At 49.6% G+C, this 24740-nt stretch overlaps 1 protein-coding gene across 1 annotated transcript in view; it reads right to left on the bottom strand.

The window, feature by feature from the left end:
- The window catches only part of LOC144826333 (uncharacterized), a 74620-nt gene that overhangs the window by 8132 nt on the left and 41748 nt on the right, over positions 1-24740 (bottom strand). Inside the window, exons 7-9 of the mRNA XM_078684673.1 lie at positions 19225-19340; positions 4378-4404; positions 4207-4285 (exon numbers count right to left, since the gene is read on the bottom strand). Coding sequence (XP_078540799.1) covers positions 4207-4285; positions 4378-4404; positions 19225-19340 — 222 coding nt within the window. The remainder of the gene's footprint in view (positions 1-4206; positions 4286-4377; positions 4405-19224; positions 19341-24740) is intronic.

Genomic DNA, 24740 nt, shown 5'->3' with positions numbered 1-24740 from the left:
TTGGGTATGCTGGTCATATGTTGTGAAGGGCCTTGTATGCATGCACGAGGAGCGTAAAGGCTATTCTACTTTAATTGGGGAGCCAGTGGTGTTGCATGATATTTTTGTGGCAGGTATGTCTAGGATCGGTCTGGCCGCGGCGTTCTGCACAGTCTGGAGTTTGTGAAGGAGTTTTTGTTGCTACCGGAATAGCGGGCGTAGCCAAAGTCCTATCCGCTATGGAAGTCCTGTCCGCTAGTGATGATGGCGTGTGTCACCGATTTTCTGTATTTGGAGGAGATCCATCTGAACGTTTTGTGCAGTATGTGGAAATAGGTAGAGGAGACGGCGTTGATCTGGCAGTTCATAGTGAGCGATGAGCCCACTATGATTCAGTGGTTTTGTGCATGGTCTGTTGGGGCGAGGGGGTCCGTCGTCCCATTCAGAGGGAGAGGAGCCAAGTATAAGGACTAATGTTTTCTCAGAGTTGAGTTTCAGGCAGATATCCTTCATCCAGGTGGCGACAGCTTTTATCCCTTCTTGGTAGTTGTGCCTGGTGATGTCGGGTTCCTAGGTGAGGGTGGGGCTGAGCTGGGTGTCATCGGCGTAGGCGACGATGTTGAGCCCATGGTTTCTGACAATGGTAGCATGGGGGGTCATGTAGATATTGAAGGGGGTGGGGCTGAGGGAGGATCTCTGGGGTACTCCACATCTGATCTTTGTTGTTTCAGAGAGATAGGGTGGGAGTCTGACTCGCTGAGTTCTGTAGGTGAGAAATACTCGTATCCAGTCGAGGGCCTTTCCTCAGTTGCTGCTGTCATGGAGTCTGGTGGCTAGCATGCATTGGGAGACGGTGTCGAAGGTAGCTGAGAGATCCAGGAGGATGAGAGCTGCCATTTGGCCCTGGTCAAGGAGGGTGCGGATGTCGTGTTGGTGACGAGTAGGGTGTTCTGGATGCTGTGGTTGCTGCGGAATCCAGATTGTGTGATGTCCAGTACATTCATGGCTTCAATGAAGTTTGCTAGCTGGGTAATGACTGCCTATTCAATTACCTTGGCTGTGAATGGGAGCTCTCAAATAGGCTTTAAATTTTAAAGGTCCGTCAGGTCTGCAGAGGAATGTGGTGGTCTGGCAGTAGTAGATGATCGTCCCGCGTGGTTTGGGTGTTATGGCAGTGGCGGCTCTGTGGAAGATGTGGGGTGGGCAGGGGTCAGAGGGTGATCATGAGGGGATGCTCTTCGTGGTCTTTAAGGTGTGTTCTGTCATGAGGGGGGTCCAGGTGAGTAGGGTCTGTTAGGTGGCATTGCTTAGGGCGGGTACAAGAGCGATGCAGTGGTCCTGGTTGTCGAAGTTGTCATAGAGCATCTTAATCTTGAGGTGAAAAAAGGTGTTAAGTCTGTTGCACAGGTCTTGGGAGTGAGGGATATGTGCTGTTTAGGTACTGGGTTAGGCAAATTCCTGGATGATTGAGAAGAGTTCCTTAGAGCTGTGGGCATTGGTGAGGTTTCTGCCTTGGAGGAAGTTCTTCTTGTGATGAGTTGGTGGTGTGCTGCGGTGGCTGTCGGTAGGGGGTGCATGTTTCTGGGGTTTTGCTTTTCCATCATTTCTTTTCAAGTCGTCAGCAGGATCGCTTGGATTCTTGGAGTGCAGGGGTGAACTAGCTTGGTTTCTTGTTGTGTTGTCCTGTAGCTTTCTCGAGGGGAGTGAGAGTGTCTGCACAGTTGGTGATCCAGCATTGGAGATTGCATGTTAGCATCTGGTGTCATTGTTGGTGGGGTACTGGTAAGGGCAGCGGTAAGCTGATCTTCGGTGACTTTGTACCAGCTTCTGTGGGAGAGGCGGTGCGTGTGCTTGAGCACAGTGGGTTTTCTGAAGGAGACATGGATGCAGTGGTGGTCTGTCCAAAGAAGTTCGGTGGTGTAGCTATAGGAGGTGCTGTTTCCTGAAGCGAAGATGAGGTCGAGCGTGTGTCCTGCTGTGTTGCTTCATTCCTGTGTTGGTGATGTTCTCTAAGAGGGTGGTGATGTTGGGGTCATTGTGGTTGTCCAGGTGGAAGTTTAGTTCTGCAAGTAGTATGTAGTCTGTGGAGTCAATATCGTGGGATGCGATGAGGTCAGTGATGGTGTCAGTGAAGGGAACACAAATGCCAAGTGGCCAGTGGATGAGGGTTGCACAGAGAGGTGGTGTTCTGGGGTTGGTATGGATCTGGTAGTGAAGATGTTCCATGAGGGTTGTGGCGTTTTCCGGGTCAGTGGTTGTTATGTGGAGGGAGGTTTTGTGGACGATGTTGATGCCTCCTCTTTGGTGGATGGGGCGGTCTTTTCTCAGGATCTTGTATCCATCTGGTATGGCGATTGTGATGTTGGGTGCAGATTTGACGTTGGTCCAGGTTTCTGTGAGGAAGGCGACGTCCGGCGTGTGGGCGTTGAGGAGGTCTCAGATTTCTATAGCGTGCTTGTAACGGGAGCATACGTTGAGGAGGATAGAGTGTTGTGCTTTGTGTGCGATGATGTGCGGTAGGCTGGGTACTGCTGTTGTGGATTTAGAGGTGTGTGTAGGTACAGCAGTGGTGTCGGCAGGAGATCAGGCCTTGGGTATCGCTCGGTGTTGAAAACTGGCAATTGTCGCTGCGTCTGGGACTGGGTTTCCGTGGTTTTTTGGAGTTGATTACAACCTGGGTGCAAAACATGCCCAGCCTCCCATACCCTGGCTGAGACCCGAACCACAGCACTCAGACCAAACAAAACGCTGTATTGCAGCGTTGTGATTGGCTATGGGGAGCCTGGGAGCCGGCTGCTCCCTGCTTTGGAAGCAGGAGAAGAGCGATGAGAGGCAGTGGTGGCAACAGGTAAGTGTTTAAACTTTTTTTTTCATTCCCTACCCCTCACTCCGACGATCTGCACCTCCACCGCCAGTAGATACCAGCCACTACTGCACTCAATGCATTATGGACCAATCAGAAACACAGCAATGGGATAACTGCCTACATATAGCCCCCAATGTATTATGGACCAATCAGAAACCCAGCAATGGGAAAACAGCCTACTAACAACCCCCCAATGCATTACGGATCAATCAGAAGGATAGCAATGAAATTGCTCATGAGTGCAAACAATAGACTGCCATGGCAGGCATAAAATAGCACGTGGGTTTATTTATGGAACCAGGGTATAGGAGATTACAAATTACAGCATGTAATACAGAAACAACTGAAAATTGAAAATAGAGAAAAGATAATAGATAAAAGAATATAGAAAGAAAACATATATGAAGAAAAGAAAGTCAGATGTAAGGAGCCGGGGGGAAATATGTGTTCAACAGGGTAAGTGTATTCACTGTGACGTTTAGTAGGGATTTGTGGTTAGATTTTGTTTTGCGTCGTGTGATAAATGAAAGTTCGCCTACAAAAGACATAAGCCTAGATGCATCATTGAGAATTGCATTCGCAAACAGTGCAAATCGCATGTTTCGGCCGTTTGCGAATGCAATTCTCAAATTTGGGATGCATCATGCTTTTCGCAATTTTGGGAATCGCAACTATGTTGCGATTTCTAAAATTGCGATTGCATTTAAGAAATCGCAATTTCAGATTTCTTAAATGCAATGCATGGTCATTTTAAAATTGCGAATTCGCAATCTGGAAGAGGTAAATTACCATGAAGTTGAACTTCATGCTAATTTACCGAAAACTTTCAAATATGCACAAATTACATTTTTGAAAGTTTTAATTTACACACGCACACGTCCTCCACCTCAACACCCCATGTCCTTAGGGCATGTGTGTGTGCAAATTGCACTTAAAGTTCAATTAAAGAGGTGCAGAGAGGGGTTCTTTGGAACCCCCCCTGCACCCTTGAAATTGCATTCACATTTTGCGAATCGCTAAATGAAAGTCGCAAAATGTGAATGCCTTCCCATTCAATCCTATGGGCCTTTTGGCCCATAGGAATCAATGGGAAGGTTTTCCTTAATTGCGATTCGCAAATTGTGAATCGCAATTAAGGAAAAATAAGGAAGTGCAAAAAAAATTAGATTTTTTGATGCATTGCCGTTTGCGATTTCTAAATTGCGATTCCTTAATTTTCGCAATTTAGGCATCGCAAAAGGCAACAATGATGCATCTAGGGGTAAGATACAGGCGAAAGAAAGGGTTGAAAGAAAAAGAAAATTCAGCAACGCTCTTTTGATGACCGAAAGAGGCATCTTATAAATATACTGATCACTTACCCTCGCATACAGGCCGCCGCTATCAGCAATATGGCAAATATGGATGCTAAAATACATCCCATTAGAATATTTTTCCAAGCTGAAAACAAACGAAAAAATATGATTAAAGCAACTGGAAATTTGTGCTGGATTTAAAGTGTGCTATAATTGGTAGTATGAAACAGTACTTACTGTGGTCCACACAAACTGCATCTTTAACTGTGGAAATGAAAAGCGACAATTAACATTGAGTTAGTAGTGTTGTCAAGTCAGCCTTGTGGCATCCTTTTAATAATCATTGACAATGAAGAGGGAAATGTATAGATGTTCTACTTTTTTGTCACCTCGACCCCCCTAAAATTTCCGTGTCCAAACACCTTGTCAACTTGGACATCACACGAATTGCAATATTTTGCATTGAATAAAGATATAACAGAAATGCATGGAGAAAAATCCATTTGACCAGTTACAAATGATTTCTACTGAACTCATATGTGGCTTTAGTCATCTGTTGAAATGGTATTTAAAAGTTTATATGAAACTCCATAATTACAATACAATCATAAATACCATGGTGATGCAAGTCCATATTTTCAATCATTCACTCATTCATACACTTCACCAATTTGCTTTCTTACCTTTCTGACAAAATGCTCTTGACCGGTGGTGCCAAACACCTATAAAACAAGTCTCCTCCACCTCAACACCCCAAAGGTGTAGAAACCAAAAACCCTGGACCAGGGCTGCACCAGTGCACAATTTCGAGATAACCGGTAACTACACCAATTTTTCCATTTAGATTCAGTGTTTGTTATTTGATCTGATATGGATGTACCTTTGCGGAATGCTACAGCCCGTGAGCTGCTTAAAATCTCTAAATATCAGTCGGTCTCGAATTACATCAAGAAACTTCACTGGCTCCCTGTCAGAAAGAGGGTCCCTTTTAAAGTGTATTGTGTTCAAAGCACTGCATGGGATCGGACCTGATTTTTGGGAGGAAGAGTTTTTTCTGGTATATTACAGGCAGGTCGTTACGTTCAGCCTCGGCACAACTGCTGGTGGTGCCAAGATTCACCTATGCAAACTGGGTTAGCAGTAGTTTTGTGCTTGGAGCATCTAAAGTTTGGAATTCCCTTCCCTGGCACAGTAAAGCCATGCCCAAGCTCCTGATTTTCAGGAAAGCACTGAAAACATGGCCGTTCTCAGCAGGCTAGAGTTCTGTCTTTGGATTTGCTACCCTTGCTATTGTTATGTTCTGGGCTCTAGGCCCGCATAGTGTACAAAGGACCACACGGACACAGGATTATGGGACTGCGAAACTAGCCCAGAGCACGTGCACTTTGGCTCTTTTATTTGCGGGGTCACCTGACTGGAGCAACCGATGAGCCTCTTACCAGGCTAGGTCGCCCCCAAGCTCCGCTGCCTGCCAGATTGCCTGCCTGCTTTCCTGCTGCCGCTTCGAACGACCCAACCGCCGCTGAGCCGCCCACCGCCAGTCTCTTCCCGCCGCTGCCTCCCTACGGCCCCGCCCCCCTCCAGCTCATTCGCGCCCCGCTCCCGCCACCCAGCTGCTCCTCCCTCCCGGCTCCTCACTTATGACGCCCACGCGTACGCGCAGCGGGCGTGCCAAAGGCAAGCCCGTCTGCGCCCGTCCGTGCCTGGACCGCGCCCAGCGCCAGAACCCCTGGCCCCCGAAGATACCAGCCGATGGACCTACGACGCCGCCACCCTCAATGCACTCAACACCAGACGGTACCCCGCCTGCTACCGAGCCACCCGAAACGCACCCACGGACCCTTCACCTGCCAAGCCTGCAAGTTCACCTGCCTCCGGACCTGCACCGCACCCGCCAAGCCGAGCACCAGCAGCAACCACCTCAAGTGAACTAAGGCACTTGAACCGCGCTCCACTGAGATTTAGGCGCGCTTACAGGACATCTGTCAGCGCTCTCGCGCTTTTAAAACGGTTTCCTTTAAAATAGTGTAATTGTATTTTTTTGTCTCTATTTTTGGCAGCGCTTTCGCGCTTTTAAAATTGTTTCGTTTTTATAGTGTAAATTGCATTTTAGGTACCTGACATATAGCGCTTACCTCATATAAAAGGCAACAAGCACCGCTGTTGGGAGCGGACTCACTTAGACCTCTTTGACACACTGGGGAACTGCGACCGCCATCTTGGGTGAGGCAGGGATTCCTTGTGGCGACATTCGGCCAGCGCACTAGCCTCGTAGACCGGACTCCACGCCCTACTTAAGGTGAGCATTTAGGCTCGCTCGGCCTTGAACTAAGGCACTTGAACCGCGCTCCACTGAGATTTAGGCGCGCTTACAGGACATCTGTCAGCGCTCTCGCGCTTTTAAAACTGTTTCCTTTAAAATAGTGTAATTGTATTTTTTTGTCTCTATTTTTGGCAGCGCTTTCGCGCTTTTAAAATTGTTTCGTTTTTATAGTGTAAATTGCATTTTAGGTACCTGACATATAGCGCTTACCTCATATAAAAGGCAACAAGCACCGCTGTTGGGAGCGGACTCACTTAGACCTCTTTGACACACTGGGGAACTGCGACCGCCATCTTGGGTGAGGCAGGGATTCCTTGTGGCGACATTCGGCCAGCGCACTAGCCTCGTAGACCGGACTCCACGCCCTACTTAAGGTGAGCATTTAGGCTCGCTCGGCCTTGAACTAAGGCACTTGAACCGCGCTCCACTGAGATTTAGGCGCGCTTACAGGACATCTGTCAGCGCTCTCGCGCTTTTAAAACGGTTTCCTTTAAAATAGTGTAATTGTATTTTTTTGTCTCTATTTTTGGCAGCGCTTTCGCGCTTTTAAAATTGTTTCGTTTTTATAGTGTAAATTGCATTTTAGGTACCTGACATATAGCGCTTACCTCATATAAAAGGCAACAAGCACCGCTGTTGGGAGTGGACTCACTTAGACCTCTTTGACACACTGGGGAACTGCGACCGCCATCTTGGGTGAGGCAGGGATTCCTTGTGGCGACATTCGGCCAGCGCACTAGCCTCGTAGACCGGACTCCACGCCCTACTTAAGGTGAGCATTTAGGCTCGCTCGGCCTTGAACTAAGGCACTTGAACCGCGCTCCACTGAGATTTAGGCGCGCTTACAGGACATCTGTCAGCGCTCTCGCGCTTTTAAAACGGTTTCCTTTAAAATAGTGTAATTGTATTTTTTTGTCTCTATTTTTGGCAGCGCTTTCGCGCTTTTAAAATTGTTTCGTTTTTATAGTGTAAATTGCATTTTAGGTACCTGACATATAGCGCTTACCTCATATAAAAGGCAACAAGCACCGCTGTTGGGAGCGGACTCACTTAGACCTCTTTGACACACTGGGGAACTGCGACCGCCATCTTGGGTGAGGCAGGGATTCCTTGTGGCGACATTCGGCCAGCGCACTAGCCTCGTAGACCGGACTCCACGCCCTACTTAAGGTGAGCATTTAGGCTCGCTCGGCCTTGAACTAAGGCACTTGAACCGCGCTCCACTGAGATTTAGGTGCGCTTACAGGACATCTGTCAGCGCTCTCGCGCTTTTAAAACTGTTTCCTTTAAAATAGTGTAATTGTATTTTTTTGTCTCTATTTTTGGCAGCGCTTTCGCGCTTTTAAAATTGTTTCGTTTTTATAGTGTAAATTGCATTTTAGGTACCTGACATATAGCGCTTACCTCATATAAAAGGCAACAAGCACCGCTGTTGAGAGCGGACTCACTTAGACCTCTTTGACACACTGGGGAACTGCGACCGCCATCTTGGGTGAGGCAGGGATTCCTTGTGGCGACATTCGGCCAGCGCACTAGCCTCGTAGACCGGACTCCACGCCCTACTTAAAGCTCGCCATGACGACGCGCAGCGGAGACGCGCAGCGGAGTCGCCGGACTCACGCCGGAGTCCAGCCAGAGTCCTGCCCGTCTGGGCTCGTCCGGGCTCAGACGGGCCTAGGGCCTGGTACTATGCCAAAATCACCGCCACCGCTTCGTACTTATTCACGAGAAGAGCTACTTGCACTATGCACTAAGCCCCCTGAAAACTACCCTGTCAGCAACATGGGTGCCCGGGGATCACCCCTACGAGGATCGGATGCATTGCTTCCTCCTCACTTAGGTAAAAGCACCTTGCTCTGGGGCCTGCTTAACTGCAGGTCACTTCCGTGTCACGCAGTGGAACTTAATATCCTTATTCAAGAGCAAGAACTGGATATCCTGTTTCTGTCAGAAACTTGGATTACCTCCAGTTCTGATGCTGACATCGTACTTGCCCTCCCCCCAGGCTTCCTCATATGTCATCTGGATAGACCTGAGGGACGAGGAGGTGGACTCGCTGTTATCTATCGAGATAACCTTAATTGCAGGGTTCGGAAGGGTCTTGTGGCTGATTGTGAGAGTTGCCACTTTTCTATACAGATATCGCCAACGGTTACACTGGCTGGCCTGCTGATCTACCGACCCCCGGGTAGGGTCGGCAACTTTGTAAGCTCTGTGATGGAAACGGTAACACTCTTGGCCACATCCACTTCTACCTTCATTGTGTTAGGGGATTTGAATCTGCATTTTGAGGACACTGCAGACACGACTGCTGCAGATCTTAAAGGAGATCTGACGGCTTGTGATCTCCGGTTAGTCAACACAGGAGCCACCCATGTGAAGGGCCATTTATTGGATCCTGTCTTCTCGAACATCCCTCGGCTGAAGGCCAGACCAGCCCTTCCGCTTCCATGGTCAGACCACTCCTTAGTTTCGGTGGAATGGCAAGTCAATCTGCCCTTAATACCGACATATCAAGAGGTTGTGGTGGACCGCATATGGTCCAGACTACCGATTGGTGATTGGACCCACAACTTGGCAAACTCACAACCTCCATCTGAGTCGGACCCGATTAAAGGAGATGCTGACTTCAACAGATGGTTGAACGCTTCGCTTGATGTCTTCATTCCGGTGAAAACCTTACAGAAGAGGGAGAAACGAATTGGTTCCGCTCCCTGGTTCACGGTTGAGCTCCGCCTGCTTAAGAAAGGATGCAAGAAACTGGAAAGGGCTTGGAGGAAGAAATTTGATGCTGCCAAGCGTAAGGACTACTGGACAGCGATTAGAGCCTATAAAGCAGCCCTCCGCTTGGCAAAAGCACAATTCTTTGAGGAGCGAATACAACTTGCCTCAAACTCCTCCAGGGAAACCTTTAAGGTGGTGCAAGAACTGCTCAAAGTTCCCGAACCAGCAGTCACCCATGACCCTGAGAGGTGCAAGGAGTTGGCCGATTTCTTTCATATTAAAATTGTAAATATATTGGACTCTCTACCCCAGACCGCTAAACCTCATGGGACCCAAGAAGAGCTTCCCCCAATTCAGGCGAAAGAGTGCCCTATCTCCTTGGACACGTTCGGCCCAGTTTCAGAAAGTGAAACGTTAAAAGCTATAGCCTCCATAAAAAGCGGCTCCCCTACGGACCCAGTTCCCTTTAAAATTTTAAAGCAAGCAGCAACCGCGGTGGTAGGGCCCATTACGGACCTGATAAACGCCTCTTTCTCCCGTGGTTTGGTGCCACCCACCTGGAAAAAAGCCGTGGTCAAGGCACTTTTAAAAAAATCTAACCTTGACACGGCGGAGTTGGCCAATTTTAGGCCTATTTCTCTGCTGTCAGGTCTCAGCAAAATTGCTGAGAAGCTTGCAAACCATCGACTGTCCAACTTTCTAGAGTCGAACGGTCTGCTCCGAGACTCGCAGACCGGCTTCCGTCCCGGCCAGGGCACCGACACGGCCCTCCTGGCAGTCGTTGAAGAATCGAGACGCATCTTAGATTCGGGAGGATCAGTGGCAGTGATCCTCCTGGATCTAAGTGCTGCGTTCGACACCGTCAACCATCAGGTGTTGACCCAACGGCTGTCAGAGGTGGGTGTGGGAGGAGCCGCGTTGAAATGGCTTTGTTCATTTCTTGAAGACCGGTCCTACCAGGTCTGGGAAGGAAGCAACAAGTCTCCATCCATTTCTCTCCAGTGGGGGGTGCCGCAGGGCTCGTCCTTGAGCCCGACATTATTCAATGTCTACATGGCCCCCCTGGAGGATGTGGTGACCCCTTATAACATCAAAATCATCAGCTATGCTGATGATACTCAGCTGGTGGTCGCCCTTCCTCAACTGGTGGAGAATCCTGACTTGTTGCACTCATGTCTGGTGGACGTCCACACCTGGATGAGCAGCTCAGCCTTGAAGCTGAACGGCTCTAAAACAGAGATTATGCTGCTTGGAAACAAAGCTCCGCTATTGCCACTACCATGCTGGCCAAGCTGTATGGGTGACCTCCCAACCATGAAAGAGGAGATTAAGAGCCTGGGAGTCTGGCTGGAGCAAGATCTTTCCCTCAGAACTCACGCTAAAAGAACTGCGGGAGTCTGTTTTGCCCTGCTGCGGGCCGCGCGTAAAATTCTCCCGCTCCTTCCCTTTCCATCGAGGAAGTTGTTGATTCAGGGTTTGATAACATCTCGCCTAGACTACAGCAATGGCCTGTTTCTGGGCGCCCCTGAATCTACCTTTAACAAACTTCAGCAGGTGCAAAACGCGGCGGCCAGACTCCTTATGGGAATCCCCCGAACAGAATCTGCCAGACCCGCTCTCAAGGCCCTGCACTGGTTACCAGTGCGGGAGAGAGTGAAGTTTAAGGCACTATCCATCGCACACAAAATTCTTCAGGGCAGTGGACCTCCTATCCTGGGGAGTTTGGTTGTGCCTTACAAAGCTAACAGAGCGCTGAGGTCTGACCAGAGGTGTTTGCTCCATGTCCCGAGAGTAAAAAGATCACGCACGGGCGGGAGACGATTCTCTGTGCACACAGCAGCGCTCTGGAAATCCCTCCCCTTAAAACTTCGTGCTGAGACCTGTACCCTGCGCTTTCGCAGGGGTCTGAAAACACATCTGTTCCCCGTGTGAGTCGTTACTACTATTTCATGGTCCCACGGTTGATGCACTGTTCATAGCGCCGGGATGCCTTAGGGTAGCTGTGCGCTATATAAGTTTTAATAATAATAATAATAATAATAATAAGTGCATCCTGCTCAACACACACTCCGTCCACAGGCACGCCGTCGAACTCTGGAACCTGCTCGACACAACATCACCAGACGTCGCCTTCCTCATGGAAACCTGGATGAACGCCTCCTCAGCACCCGATATCGCCATAGCCATCCCGGACGGATACAAGATCACCCGGAGGGACCGCGTCAACCAGACTGGAGGAGGCATCGCCATCGTACACAAGAACACCATCCGCATCTCGACCAATTCCAACGACACCTTCACTGCCGCCGAACACCTCCACTTCCAAATACACACCGACCCCAAGACGACCCTCAGAGGCACCCTCATCTACAGAACCCCGGGACCACACACACAATTCAGCGAAGACATCACAGACTTCATCAGCCCGCACGCCCTCGTCTCCTCTGACTACATCCTCCTAGGGGACCTCAACTTCCACCTGGAGAACAACAAGGACTGCAACACCGCCGCCCTGCTGGACAACCTCGCCAACCTAGGACTCAAGCAACTGATGAACACCCCTACCCACTACGCCGGCCACACGCTTGACCCCGTCTTCTCCTCCAGCAAGCACATCTCCTTCAGCCACTCCACCGGACTTCATTGGACCGATCACAGCTGCGTCCACTTCAGCTTTAGGAGAAACACGACCCACCACCACCCACAACAGGTTCCTCGCCGGAGCTGGAGCAAGATCACCGCCGAGCAGCTCACCACCTCCCTCCGCTAGAACCCTCCCGCTAGCACTACGGACCCCAACGAAGCAGCCAGCAACCTCACACAGTGGCTGACAGCCTGCGCCGATGACCTCGCACCACTAAAGAACCCCCCCAGCAGGCCCGGCAGCAAGAAAGCCCCCTGGTTCACCGACGAACTCAAGGACTCCAAGAAGAACTGCCGCACCCTCGAGAAAGCCTGGCGCCATGACCAGACCCCAGACAACATGACCGCCCTCAAGCATGCCACCCGCAAGCACCACCAGCTGATCTGCACCACCAAGAAGACAGCATTCAAAGGACGACTGTACAACAACGCCCACGACAGCAAGGAACTCTTCAGCATCGCCAAAGAGCTCTCCAACCCCAGCGCCGGAAACAACGACATCACTCCCTCGCAAGACCTCTGCGACTCACTCGCCTCGTTTTTCCACCGCAAGATCGCCGACATACACAACAGCTTCGGCGCACCAACCACGCACCCAACCGCCGAACCAACGTCCCTTACCACCACCTTCTGGAACTGGACCCCGGTCTACACCGAAGACACCACCCGCACGATGAACACCATCCACTCCGGATCACCAACCGACCCCTGCCCCCACCACATCTTCAACAAGGCCGACTCCATCATTGCACCCCAACTCCGGGACATCATCAACACCTCCTTCCACAATGCCACCTTCCCGGAGAGCTGGAAGCACGCCGAGCTCAGCGCCCTCCTGAAAAAACCAACAGCGGACCCCACCGACCTCAAGAACTTCCGTCCCATCTCGCTCCTCCCTTTCCCTGCCAAAGTCATCGAGAAGACCGTCAACAGACAGCTCGCAGCCTTCCTCGAGACGAATGGATCCCTCGACCCCTCACAGTCCGGTTTCCGAGCCAACCACAGCACCGAGACTGCCCTGATCGCAGCCACCGATGACATCAGATCCCTGCTCGACAACGGGGAAACTGCAGCCCTCATCCTCCTGGACCTCTCCACAGCATTCGACACTGTCTGCCACCGCACCCTAGTACATCGCCTCAGCAACATCGAAATCCAAGAGAAGGCACTGGATTGGATCATCTTGTTCCTCGCCGAAAGGACCCAGAGAGTCCGCCTCCCCCCGTTCAGATCCGAGGCCACCGAAGTCATTTGCGGCGTACCACAAGGATCATCACTCAGCCCAACCCTCTTCAACGTCTACATGAGCCCCCTCCCAGCCATCGCATGCCAACACAACGTCAACATCATCTCCTACGCCGATGATACCCAGCTGATCCTCTCCCTCACCAACGACCCCGCCACCGCCAGAACCAGTCTACACGAAGGGATGAAAGACGTCGCCAAGTGGATGAAGAACAGCCTCCTGAAACTGAACTCAGACAAGACGGAAGTCCTCATCCTGGGATTATCGCCCTCCGCCTGGGATGACTCCTGGTGGCCCCCTGCCCTGGGCACCACTCCCAAGCCAACGGACCACGCACGCAACCTGGGCTTCATCCTGGACTCCTCCCTCTCGATGACCAGACAAGTCAACGCCGTCTCCTCATCGTGCTTCAACACTCTGCGCATGCTCCGTAAGATCTTCCGTTGGATCCCCACCGAGACCAGGAAGACGGTCACCCAGGCACTCGTCACCAGCTGACTGGACTACGGGAACACCCTCTATGCCGGAACCACAGCCAAACTTCAGAAAAGACTCCAACACATCCAGAACGCCTCCGCACGACTCGTCCTGGACATCCCCCGACACAGCCACATCTCCGGCACATGCACCTGAGAGACCTGCACTGGCTCCCTGTCAACAAGAGGATCACGTTCAGGCTCCTCACCCACGCACAAGGCTCTCCACGACCTGGGACCCAAGTACCTCAACGACCGCCTGACCTTCTACACGCCCACCCGCCAGCTACGTTCGACCAGCCTTGCCCTCGCCACCGTACCTTGCATCCGCAGAACCACCGCTGGAGGAAGATCCTTCTCCTACCTGGCAGCCAAGACTTGGAACTCCCTCCCCATTCACCTTCGGCTGACCCAGGACCATCTCTCCTTCAGGAAGCAACTCAAGACCTGGCCGTTCGAGCAGTAACAGACCCCTCTCCCCCAGCGCCTTGAGACCCTTCCGGGTGAGTAGCGCGCTATACAAATGCTATGATTGATTGATTGATTGATTGATTGACTGGTGACGCCCATGTTGGATGGGTGAGGGGGTGTGTGCGTGGGCCAGCCCCCGGGGGAGTGGCTGGCAGAAACATTATACTGTGTCCAGCAGGACACAACATTCCTCCCAAATTTTAATAAAACGTAAAACAACAAACAAGAGTCCAACCTATGGGAAGGAATGGGAAAAACCAACTAAAATAAAAGAAGTCTCACAGTTCAGAGATGTAGCACGCAGGACAGCGGTGGACAGGTGCAGCTGGGAGCACCTGGACGTCTTGGCACATGTCCATACTTTAACCAGGTATATCTGGGGACGAACACAGTGCTGATGATATCCGGGGATTTCAGCTTCGCTTCAGTTGAAGGATGGTCCACCTATGTGATGTTCATCGGTCCAGCGTACTCTTGCTGTGAGGCAATTAGTGTCTTATTGTTCTACAAGGGTGCATCAAGAGTGTATAGATGAGTCCACTGTAACACACGGGACGATTGTGTCGCTTGATCCTTTGACGACATTCTTGGCATTGTGTGATCTGTTGATTCTCTGTTGCAGGGCCTGGCTGCTTCCTGGAATCCATTGGTGGGGCAGAGTAACGTACATCTCTCACGCTCTGGGAGGCCCCTTGGATGAGTTGCCCGGGAACGGCATATGGGCTCTGACTCTGGAGCCAACGCCTCGTCACTCGTGCAAACTTCAGGGGTAGATGAATCTTGGTCAGAAACAAGCTCTCGCTACCAAGTTCAGGATATGCACCGGTAAAAACTGATGGTTACTGCATTATCAGATTGTTGCTTGTTCTTGCGATTGGTGTGGGACTCCAGTTTTGGTACTTGATGCTCCAAGGATGGTAGTGATGCACATGACAGATGATGGAGTGGATGCCATGAGACGACTCGTACAACAGTTGGTGAGGACTGGCAGTGAGTAGGGATGACTGGCGGATCTTTGCAGTCATGATCCTCGTTGAACACTTGGTGCAGCTCTTCTGATTTGGCATTTGTGTAAGCAGAACAGGGATGCCCTTTTCTTTACGCAGCCGGCGACAGGTGGCTGACTGTCACAGAGAAGAATGACGTCTCTGCACCCCAGTGGCTGGCATGTTTGAAGGTGCACTCCGGTGAAATACGTCCCTCTGTTGACTTTCACTGTGCACCAGATGTCGTTGTCTTTCTTGTGCTAGGACCGTTACCGTCCTATATTTCTCCACTCACCATCTTTTCTTAAAATGTGGCGGGAAGGCCACACAAACCTGTAGGGATCTCCTGCTCACTCCGTCGTGTTCTCTGAGTTTAGCATTTTCTCCCATCATGGACCTCTCACTGGTCCTGCCAGATAGAACAGGGTATCTTCTCAGGTGCGCCCACCAATTTCAGGGATGGTAGTGGATGTAGGAGTCCCTTTTCTTACGTCAAGAGTGGTGACGTGCCTCTCTGAGTGCTGGACTCTCCTCCTGCCTGTACTGGACTGTTGCACACCACAATCTTAGGGCAGTATCGGGGGCACTCTGAATAATCTCTGGGCCACTGCTGGGCGATGTTGGTGCAGGTGGGGTGATCTCTCCCCTCTGAGAATCTCTTCCTCCTGCTTTCGGGCCACACGGGGCCCCTCTCCCCTCTGAGAATCTCCTCGGTGTTTTGCAGATGGCGGGTAATCGCTTTTCTTTGCCTATGCTCTGGCAGCAGTGCACCGTATACTCGCTTTTCTTGCTGTGATGGTTACTTGCCACAAATAGTCTAATATTTGTCTATCTCTTTTCTGAGAAATATCAGCCAGGTTCTCTACTGCGACGGGACCATTCATTGTAAGTTGGCGTGCAAAGCTTGTTTTCCTCCTCAGTGCTTGTCACTGTTGCGTGGCTTCTCTCGGTCCACTACACTTTCAGCTGTCCAGGGTTGGTAATTCTCTGGATGAAGGCATTGGAAGTGGCAACAGGATAGCTCTGTGTAGGGTGTCTCTCTCTCCTGGGCGGGGTCTCTCTATCTCTCCACCGGCCTGGGGGGGGGTCTCTTCTCTCTCCTCCCAGCCTGGGGGTCACTTCTTCTCTCCACCGGCCTGGGGCGTTCTTTTCTCTCTCCTCCCAGCCTGGGGGTCACTTCTTCTCTCCACCGGCCTGGGGGGTTCTCTTCTTCTCTCCACCGGCCTGGGGGGTGGGGGGTTCTCTTCTTCTCTCCACCGACCTGGAGGGTTCTCTTCTTCTCTCCACCGGCATGGGGGATTCTCTTCTTCTCTCCACCGGCCTGGGGGGTTCTCTTCTTCTCTCCACCGGCCTGGGGGGTAGGGGGGGGGGGGGGGTTCTCGTCTTCTCTCCACCGACCTGGCGGGTTCTCTTCTTCTCTCCACCGGCCTGGGGGATTCTCTTCTTCTCTCCACCGGCCTGGGGGGTTCTCTTCTTCTCTCCACCGGCCTGGGGGGGGGGGGTTCTCTTCTACTCTCCACCCACCTGGGGGTCTCTCCTGTGTGCCGTGTCTTCATGGGTGCCTCTCTATCTCTGGTGCTGTCTTGGACACCTTCAGTGGCCCTTGATATGGTGCTGCTGTCTGATTAGCAGGACCTCTTCCCTGTCTTCCCCGTAATCCGCGGGCTCACCTTCCACCCGCAGGGCATTGCTTGCAGCGCACATGCGGGGTGTGATCCCACTACCGCGGGCTCTTCGGTCGGGGCCTCACTCGGTCTCACAGTAGTTAGCAGTGGTGGCGTCCGGCGTCACAGCAGTCCTATCTCAGCTAGCACCAAGACGCCTTTGGTAATCGAGCGCTCAATAGGAACATTCACTATAACATAACATGATATCTTACATTACAGCGAGCTTGAGGTAGACGTGAACCGTGGGGCGGCATGCCATACGGAGGGGTGGAGCGCGGAGCATATCAAGCATCATGAGGACTGGGCATTATGGTCTTGGATGTTGTGTTATATATGTCATGTAGGTAGGGTGGAGTAGTCTTAAAATGAGCTCAACAAAGTTGCAGCTCATAGTAATCACCAGTGGCTGAAATGAATTCAAGCAACCCGCCCATCCATTCTTTCCCTCAGTGCGATGCTCTGAGTGCAACAGGTATGTTCAGGCAGGGCCGGTTCTAGGATTGGCGAGGCCCTGGGCTAAAAGGGAACCTGCGAGGCCCCCTCTAATTTAGATAAGTGGCCCCTTGCAAGGAGACCATTCACAGACACTGTGGGGGGCCCATTGTCCAGCATTATGGTGCCCCCACAGTTTTAACTTTTACTCCACAAGCATTTCTCACACCTTCAGTCCGATAGGTGTGAGAATTGATTGTGGTCTAAAAGTTAAAACTGTGGAGGCGCCAAAATGCTGGACAATGGGCCCCCCACAGTGTCTGTGAATGGTCTCCTTGCAATTGAGTGAGCGTCTCCGTCTCCCTCCCCTATGCCTCCGGACACCATCCCTGAGAGGCCCAGGGAGGGGGCCCCCTCCAATGGACCTTAATTGCAGGTGACACCTTTCTTTGTAATAGATCGCCAGGGTAACAACAGGACACATCACCAGTGCGTGGCCCCATGCTGGTGGGCTGAGTGCGAGGCCCTGTGCAGCCGCCCACGCTGCCCATGCCTAGCGCCGGCCCTGTGTTCAGGTGTAGGTCCGGTGCCCCCTGTGCCACGTGACTCGACCCAAACCTGCTGACGATGCACAACTATGCCGAAACAGGCCAGGAGTTACTTGGGCTACCCTTGAGAGTGGACTGGTGTCTCCGTTCGGCGGGTCTGGGGGGCCTGAGCTAGACGTTCGGGTTGGACTGTTCCTATTGTAGCAGAACCAAAGCTGATTTGCATATGGCAAGTTTCAGCCTGAGGTGTCATGGTGTTAAAAAACGATTAACTAGATTGTGGCCCAAAGCATCTACCAGTGGCTGAGATTACCACATCAATCCATCCATGTGCCACCGTATGCCTGGACATGGGTCACGTGCTCACTGAGCTGTAGTCTTGAAGCTACCCAGACGTGGGTCCTGTACTCACTCTGCCCTAGGACTCAAGCTGCACCTACTGTAGAGGTCCAAATAGGTTGAAACCAGGCCGGGGTTGCTTATGTTCCTATTCAGAGGTGAACTGGCTGGCAGGACTTTTCCTATTGGAGGAGGAGCAGGGATATTTGCTGCTTCCTGCCTTTGATGACATGCTGGGGGAAACGATGCTCTGGATTGTGGTTCAGAGTAATTATAAGTGAACCACCCATCACTGTTTTGTCCGACTCCATTTTAGCATAAACTGCGCCTCGCTTCCTGCTATAGTGTTTTTCCGCAAGTAGAGAATGGAGTGTCCTGGTTTCATGAATGTGAACCAAGCGTTTTCTCGCCCGTCTTGTAAGCACTGGCACTGCTTTTGTAGTAGTGCTTACTTTATAATGACATAACCTCCAAGCCCACAGCGCTAATATCTTTTAAATCCGACTGATTGATTACAGCACATTTTCCAAAACTAGCCACTAGGTGACACCATTCGCAATCATAGTCAATTGATACGCTTCTCTAACTGCAGATGAGAGTGTATCGTTAAAAATAGGATTATGGTTCCAGACTACAGTTCAAAATTCCTATCCTAATAAGCTATTGTACGTGCACGCCTGCCTGTGTAGAGAGTTTGAGAGAATAATAAAGGAGAAAATAAAATAGTGATAATTTAAGTAGTAATTAAACACAAAAAAGCATAGGAAGACAAAATGCAACAGAAAAGAATGATTATGAGAAAGACACAAAGAAAAGAGAAAACAAGAATAAGAGCAAAGATGTAAGAAGATGGAGAGTAATAAATGAGGCAAACAAAATAATTTTTAACAGCAAAGGAAAAAAAAGAAAGCGTTTGGTACACGAGTTTGAAGAAATAGAAAAGATTGCAAAATAGAGAGACGAAGAAGACATGAGAAATAAACACATAATGATACAAAGAAATAAAGGGACTAGACATATTAAAATAGAACAAAGAAAGAGAGAGGAAAAGAGGAAAATGTGAAAAAAATAAAGGAGAGATGAGTACGAAAAAAAGAACATAAAATCGTGTGCACAAAAGACTCTGAAGGGAGGAGAGTGCTAGCAATCAAGTCAGTTAAAGGTAGAAAAACATTACAAATAAATAACACCAAACACAAATAAAGACTAGCATAGAACCCCGGACTTACGATTTGCATTATAGCAGAAAACGCTGGCGTTAACTTTCGGATAATTGACGCAGGGGACCTCTTCCATCATACCACTCGTATTCTGTTTTATGATCCCGTCTTGGTACCAAGCAGTCCTATCAGGAAAACAAACCGGATTAGAAAAACAGGAAAACCAAAGAAGTAAAGCTAGGGGAAAAGGATCAAATTCACTAACTGAGCAATGCCAACTCAAAGCAATGTGGAATGTGGGTCGAGCAAATTCATTTGCAGGGTTCAAGTTGTGCAGTGTCAGGGTCTTGGGTGGTTACATCAGCAGCAATAGGGGAGCACTCACAAACGCACGGGTTTCAGGCTGTCTGTCCACTATAACGCTGCAGCCAGTTTCCCACTCTCATAATACCTACAAATTTACTTTGTCGATTGCAGGGGAAAAAACATTTTCAGGGTAAGAGTGGGGAGAAAGCACTTCGGTGCATATCAGCAAAGGCTTTATCTCAGCTTTTTTGGCTTTAAAAGCCAGAAAAGCGGAGATAAAACCATCGCCCTATCAGCAAGAGGGTGCTAACAGGCATATTCGCATGTTAGTACCCCATTGCACTACGCCTACCTTTGCATCTCTTATGAGAAAGTGGGCGTTCCTGATGTACACTACATGTCAGGACATCAATGGCGCGGCTTCGCGCTATCAGTAAGGATGCCCTAGCATTTTAGCATACATTATTTTTGGGAGAAACCTGCTGTTTTCTCCAAAAACTAACGTCTGCTAAATTCTTCATTTAGCCACCCCTAACATAGTGGGTGGATTATGCTGATACGACCACAGGGTCGTATCTGAAAGATTATCGCCGTAATACAGAGAACATCGCTGGAAAACCAGCGATGTCACTTGCAAAACGACGATTTCCCCGCTATTGCAGGAATTTTTATCGCCATGGAGGAGATACGCGTTGCTAATTACGCGATATCACCGAGATAATAACCTGCAATAGCGAACGTTAGGGAAAGGAGCGCTAGGCGCGCTTTGTGATAGTTATCGCAAAGCGTTGATGATATGCCCCTTGGTTTTCTGACTGGTTGTAGAAAAATGGGTTCAATACAAGAAAAACTATTTTATTTGCTGGAGAAACAAAGAAAAACTTTTAAGGACAAAATACACTCGCTGGCACAATTCTGTATCTGCAAATGTACGTCCTGAAAATGTGCAGGGATGACTACACATGTGGGCATTCCCGTGGATTTGCAAATGTTGCACATACTTAAGTTATTCTTCCACTGACAATGCACACAATGTAGATACAAATTTTATATAAAGTTGTCTTAGGTGGATAACACAAAACGCTGGCATGGACACCGCCCTACAGGACATACAATTGGCACTCCTGATGCAGACCGATTTAAATTTAAGTAGTGCCATATTCTTGGCAGAATTCCAATGAGCTAGCCTAAACAATAGAAACAAGCAATACATGAAGGGGGCCCCCTCTGTCATTGCTTTGTATGAAGATTCATAGTAATGTTAGATCATCCCAAAGGACAACCATTTGGTAACTGGAGTGTCGGCCATCTTGAGAGTCGGCAATGAGAAGGAACATGTAGCAAGAGTAAAGGAGATTGTCTACGACCACCATCACCATCACCATCAGGGCCGGACTGGCTACCGGGCAGTTGTGTGTGCTGCCGAGCTAGGGGCTAATTTCTCTGTGGTGGGGGCTTATTTTGTTGATGGGGACCTGCGTGCGATTTGAAATAAAAAAAAGCAAAACGAATTTCGTTTTGCACACGCAAGTCCCCATCAACGAAATTAGCCCCCAGCACGGCAGCACACACAACTGCCCGGTAGCCAGTCCGGCCCTGATCACCATCACCATCACCGCACACCGACCCTACAGGAAGCTTGGGGCTGTTGTGTGCAGAGTAGGCGTTGAGGCCAGAGACTAGATCACTGCTTCTGCACATCGAGTTTAGCTGGAACATTAGGGAAGGCTCTCAGAGTTGAGGCAGCGTCTGAGGTTCTCTCTGGTACCAAACATCATCTCACCTGTACTTGTATCACTCCTTTCACAGGTATGTCCCAGGAAGCAAGTGCCAGCTTTCCTTTGTCTTACTGAGCATCCCCCAACCTCTGGGTGTGTTCGCAGGATATGGGAAAGTGTGCTGTCCTAGGCATTGTGCTCTCCTGGCCTAAGTTTACAACAGATGTTTCGGTGGTGTGCGGGGCGTTCAGTCTCTCTAACTTCCACTAGAGATCTTTCCTAAATGTCTCATGTACAAACAAAATCTCCCTCTTGTTTCGGTGTCATGGTTCGGACCCTGAATTCATGTGAATAAAGGTTACCCTGAACGCCTCCAGGACATTTGTTACGAAATCAGGATGCAGAGGGAATGTTGAAAAAGGAGTCAATTATATCCTTTTAGCCCACTGCTGAGGGCTATAGCGGTTGTTAAAAGCTTTGAAGCCATGTTATAGGCCTGACCCGCCGGCTGGGCCCTATATTGCGGGTGAGGGCCTTTAACAAGAGATATAGCCAAGGCAGAAGAGCTATAAGGCTATTTGGACATTACACCCACTGAGGTCGGGATGTTCTAAATTAATAAGGGAAGAACATGAAGATAACATGAAGATAACCATTGGAATGTTGGAGCTATGGGCTTCTACCAGCCATTATTAGTTCTGAGACATTTAATTGTTTTCATTGGAGCTCTCAACATTCCACTTTTCTAATTATCAGCGGACATCTGGGGAGAGTGAGTGAGCCAAACACCAAAGGTGAATTTAAACACTCTAGGGTAGAATGTTCACCAACATCCCACTGGAAGGTGACAGGATGCAACACCATTCCAGCGCCGTAGATTACCTCTGTTGTTGTGATGTTTATCGCTTTCAGCTCTGCATTCTCTGCTCTGTCAGAGCTTTGGCTTGAGTGCAGACCATACCGGGTCTTAATCAGTGGATAGTTAATGCCCACTAAGCTGATTCATTTGTTGTTAAACAGGTAGCGTTCTGCCAATGATGGAGAATGGAGGAGCCAACAGGAAGTGAAGAAACACGACAGATGCCAGTCAGAGTGGTCTACTCAGCTCGCTGCTATTTACTCATCCAGGTTGAAGCAGCTTAAGACTTTTTCTTTACTTTGTCTCCTTTCGAAAAAGTAGCACGGCCTCACAAGGAGGGTCGTCATCAGTGTTGCTGTATCCTGCCAACTGGATGCTACCACTGCTGGATTCTAGAGTGATGGAATCCAAGAAGCTGGCAGTTGCTGAGGAGCTTTAATGTGACAAGGGTCATAGTATCCTGCCTAGTAAATTTCTTATTTTCTTGAGTTGGCTGTGCCCTGCGCCTCAAAAGTGGCGACGAGGATGGGATATGAACACATGCATACACAGCACAATGGCTGAGAGAAGTAAATGGGTCAAAGGTGGTTGCTTTATGTGAGGATGTATTGTGATGAGAGGGTTATCCTGCCTCCATCCTGACCTCTAGTCAGTATGGAGGGGAATTAAGCATTGTAGGTCCAGTTTGGAATATGAAAATGTACAACGCACGCATTACAACGCGTGTCATTACAACACTTTCGTTACATTCCAAAATCCATGACAATGCATGTCAATACAACGCATGTCGTTACAACGCATAACCCATTACAATGCAATTACTATTCTAACTCCGCCGGGGCTTTACTTTGGGGAATGCGTTGTAATGGATTATGTGATGTAATGACATGCGTTGTAATAGATTACGCGTTGTAAAACATTTGTTGTAATGACATGCGTTGTAAATGATGTTTCCCTCCAGTTTGGGAGTTTTTTACTATTCCAGGGGGAAGAGTGTAATGGAGAGCTTTTGCCTCATGTTGAGAGAAAGCCTACGGTTGGTAGTAATAAGTGATACTTGTTGGACGAGTGAGTTTAAAGATGGATTGTGGTATTATAGGTCCACTCCGCACTCTAAGACAGGTAAGTCTCCGTTTTCTCTACTTAAAGGGAGAGCACCCTGGTCTGTGGAAGGGCCAGCAAGGAGGGTCAAGTCTAGGTATCTAGAGTTGGGTTGTTGGAAGTCAAATAAGAAGATTGAGTAGCGTCAAGCACCATATGTATGGAGACATAATGAACCGGATGAAAAGAAAGAAAATAAGTTGGAGGATGGTGTGCATGAGAGGGTGAGTCTGGGTAACAGGGTGATGAAATGTTATGCCAAGTTTTCCGAACTGAAGTAGAGTTGGTAATAGGGAGATGGAAAGTTATGCCAAGTTTGTCTGAACTGAAGAGAATTTTGGAGTTCAGAAATGAACCTGTTGAGTGAAGAGTAAGGCAAAGACCTGTAAGGAAGTACATGACAACTGCGTGTGGGTGTAGTGCTAAGTTGTCTACAGTCAATGTATGCACTTAAAGTATGCACCTAAGTGGTGAACAAATGCTTACTGTGTTTGGAACTTTTGTATGTTAGTTATGAAGAGTTTAGTAGCTCTACAATTGATTTAGATGAGTGAATATATTAATTATACAGTAGCATCTGCTAGCATTTTTGTTATTGAATTAAAGAAGGGGGATGTGTTATATCCTTTCAACTGGTTGCTTGCTGCTGGTGTCTAGAGTTATGGAATCCAGGAGGCATGGGAAGCGGCAGCTGCTGTGGAGCTGGAATGTGACGGTGTTGTTGTATGCTGCCTAGTAACCTTCTTAATCTCTGCAATTGGCTGTGCCCTGCGTCTCATAACTCAGCAGCAGCCATGACAGTCTGCACTGTGATGTCACAAGAAATGCCCACGGTGCTTCGTGGGATGCGAGGATGTAACGTGTCCCAGGCACACTCTGCGCACCTGTGGTTAAGGCTGTTTATCATCGGGAAGCCTACAGCTCCTCCTAATGCGGCTGCCTTGTGTCTTACTATGAATGTTCGGCCAAGCACAGTTTTAACCCCTTGTGTTCTCATGACGGAACCACGCCGTCACGAGCCACGGGCGGTGTGTGCTCATGATGGCATGCTGCAGCCGCTCCGCCCACTTGGCACTACTTCCCCGCCTGTGTGGGCAAATTAATGAGCGGGTGTGGTCATGATGGAACCACGCTGTCATGAGCACACGCAGCCCGTTACTCATGACAGCGTGGTTCCGTCATGAGCACGGAAGCGCCGCACTCACCCCCTAGCACCCCCACGCCGCTGTAGAATTCACGTCGCAGGGAAGGGGTTAGTGTTTGCCTCCATTTTGGTGAAGAATATGAAGACAAGAGTGGGTAATGAGGCCCCTGGGGTGTGAGTGCAGACACAGGGAAGTCGTACCCCTTCCCTTGCCTCTGGTTGGCCCAAAAAGGCAAGTGCCACAGATTACAGCGTGTGAGGGATTCAACCGAGCACCACAATCCGAGACTGGTGTTTTGTGTATGATCATTCCAAATGCAGACATTGCTACTATAGAGAATGAGTTCAGTAGACTGCTCTGCTGATTTGCTGCTGAAAGTCTCATGGGTGAACAGAATGACTTCCATAAAAATAAAGTCCGAATTCATCTTCATGCCTCCCTCAGTAGTCGCAGAAC

This window comes from Lissotriton helveticus, chromosome 3_2 (genome assembly GCF_964261635.1).
Source record: "Lissotriton helveticus chromosome 3_2, aLisHel1.1, whole genome shotgun sequence".
NCBI lineage: Eukaryota > Metazoa > Chordata > Amphibia > Caudata > Salamandridae > Lissotriton > Lissotriton helveticus.
This window is presented reverse-complemented; position numbering and strand designations above follow the sequence as displayed.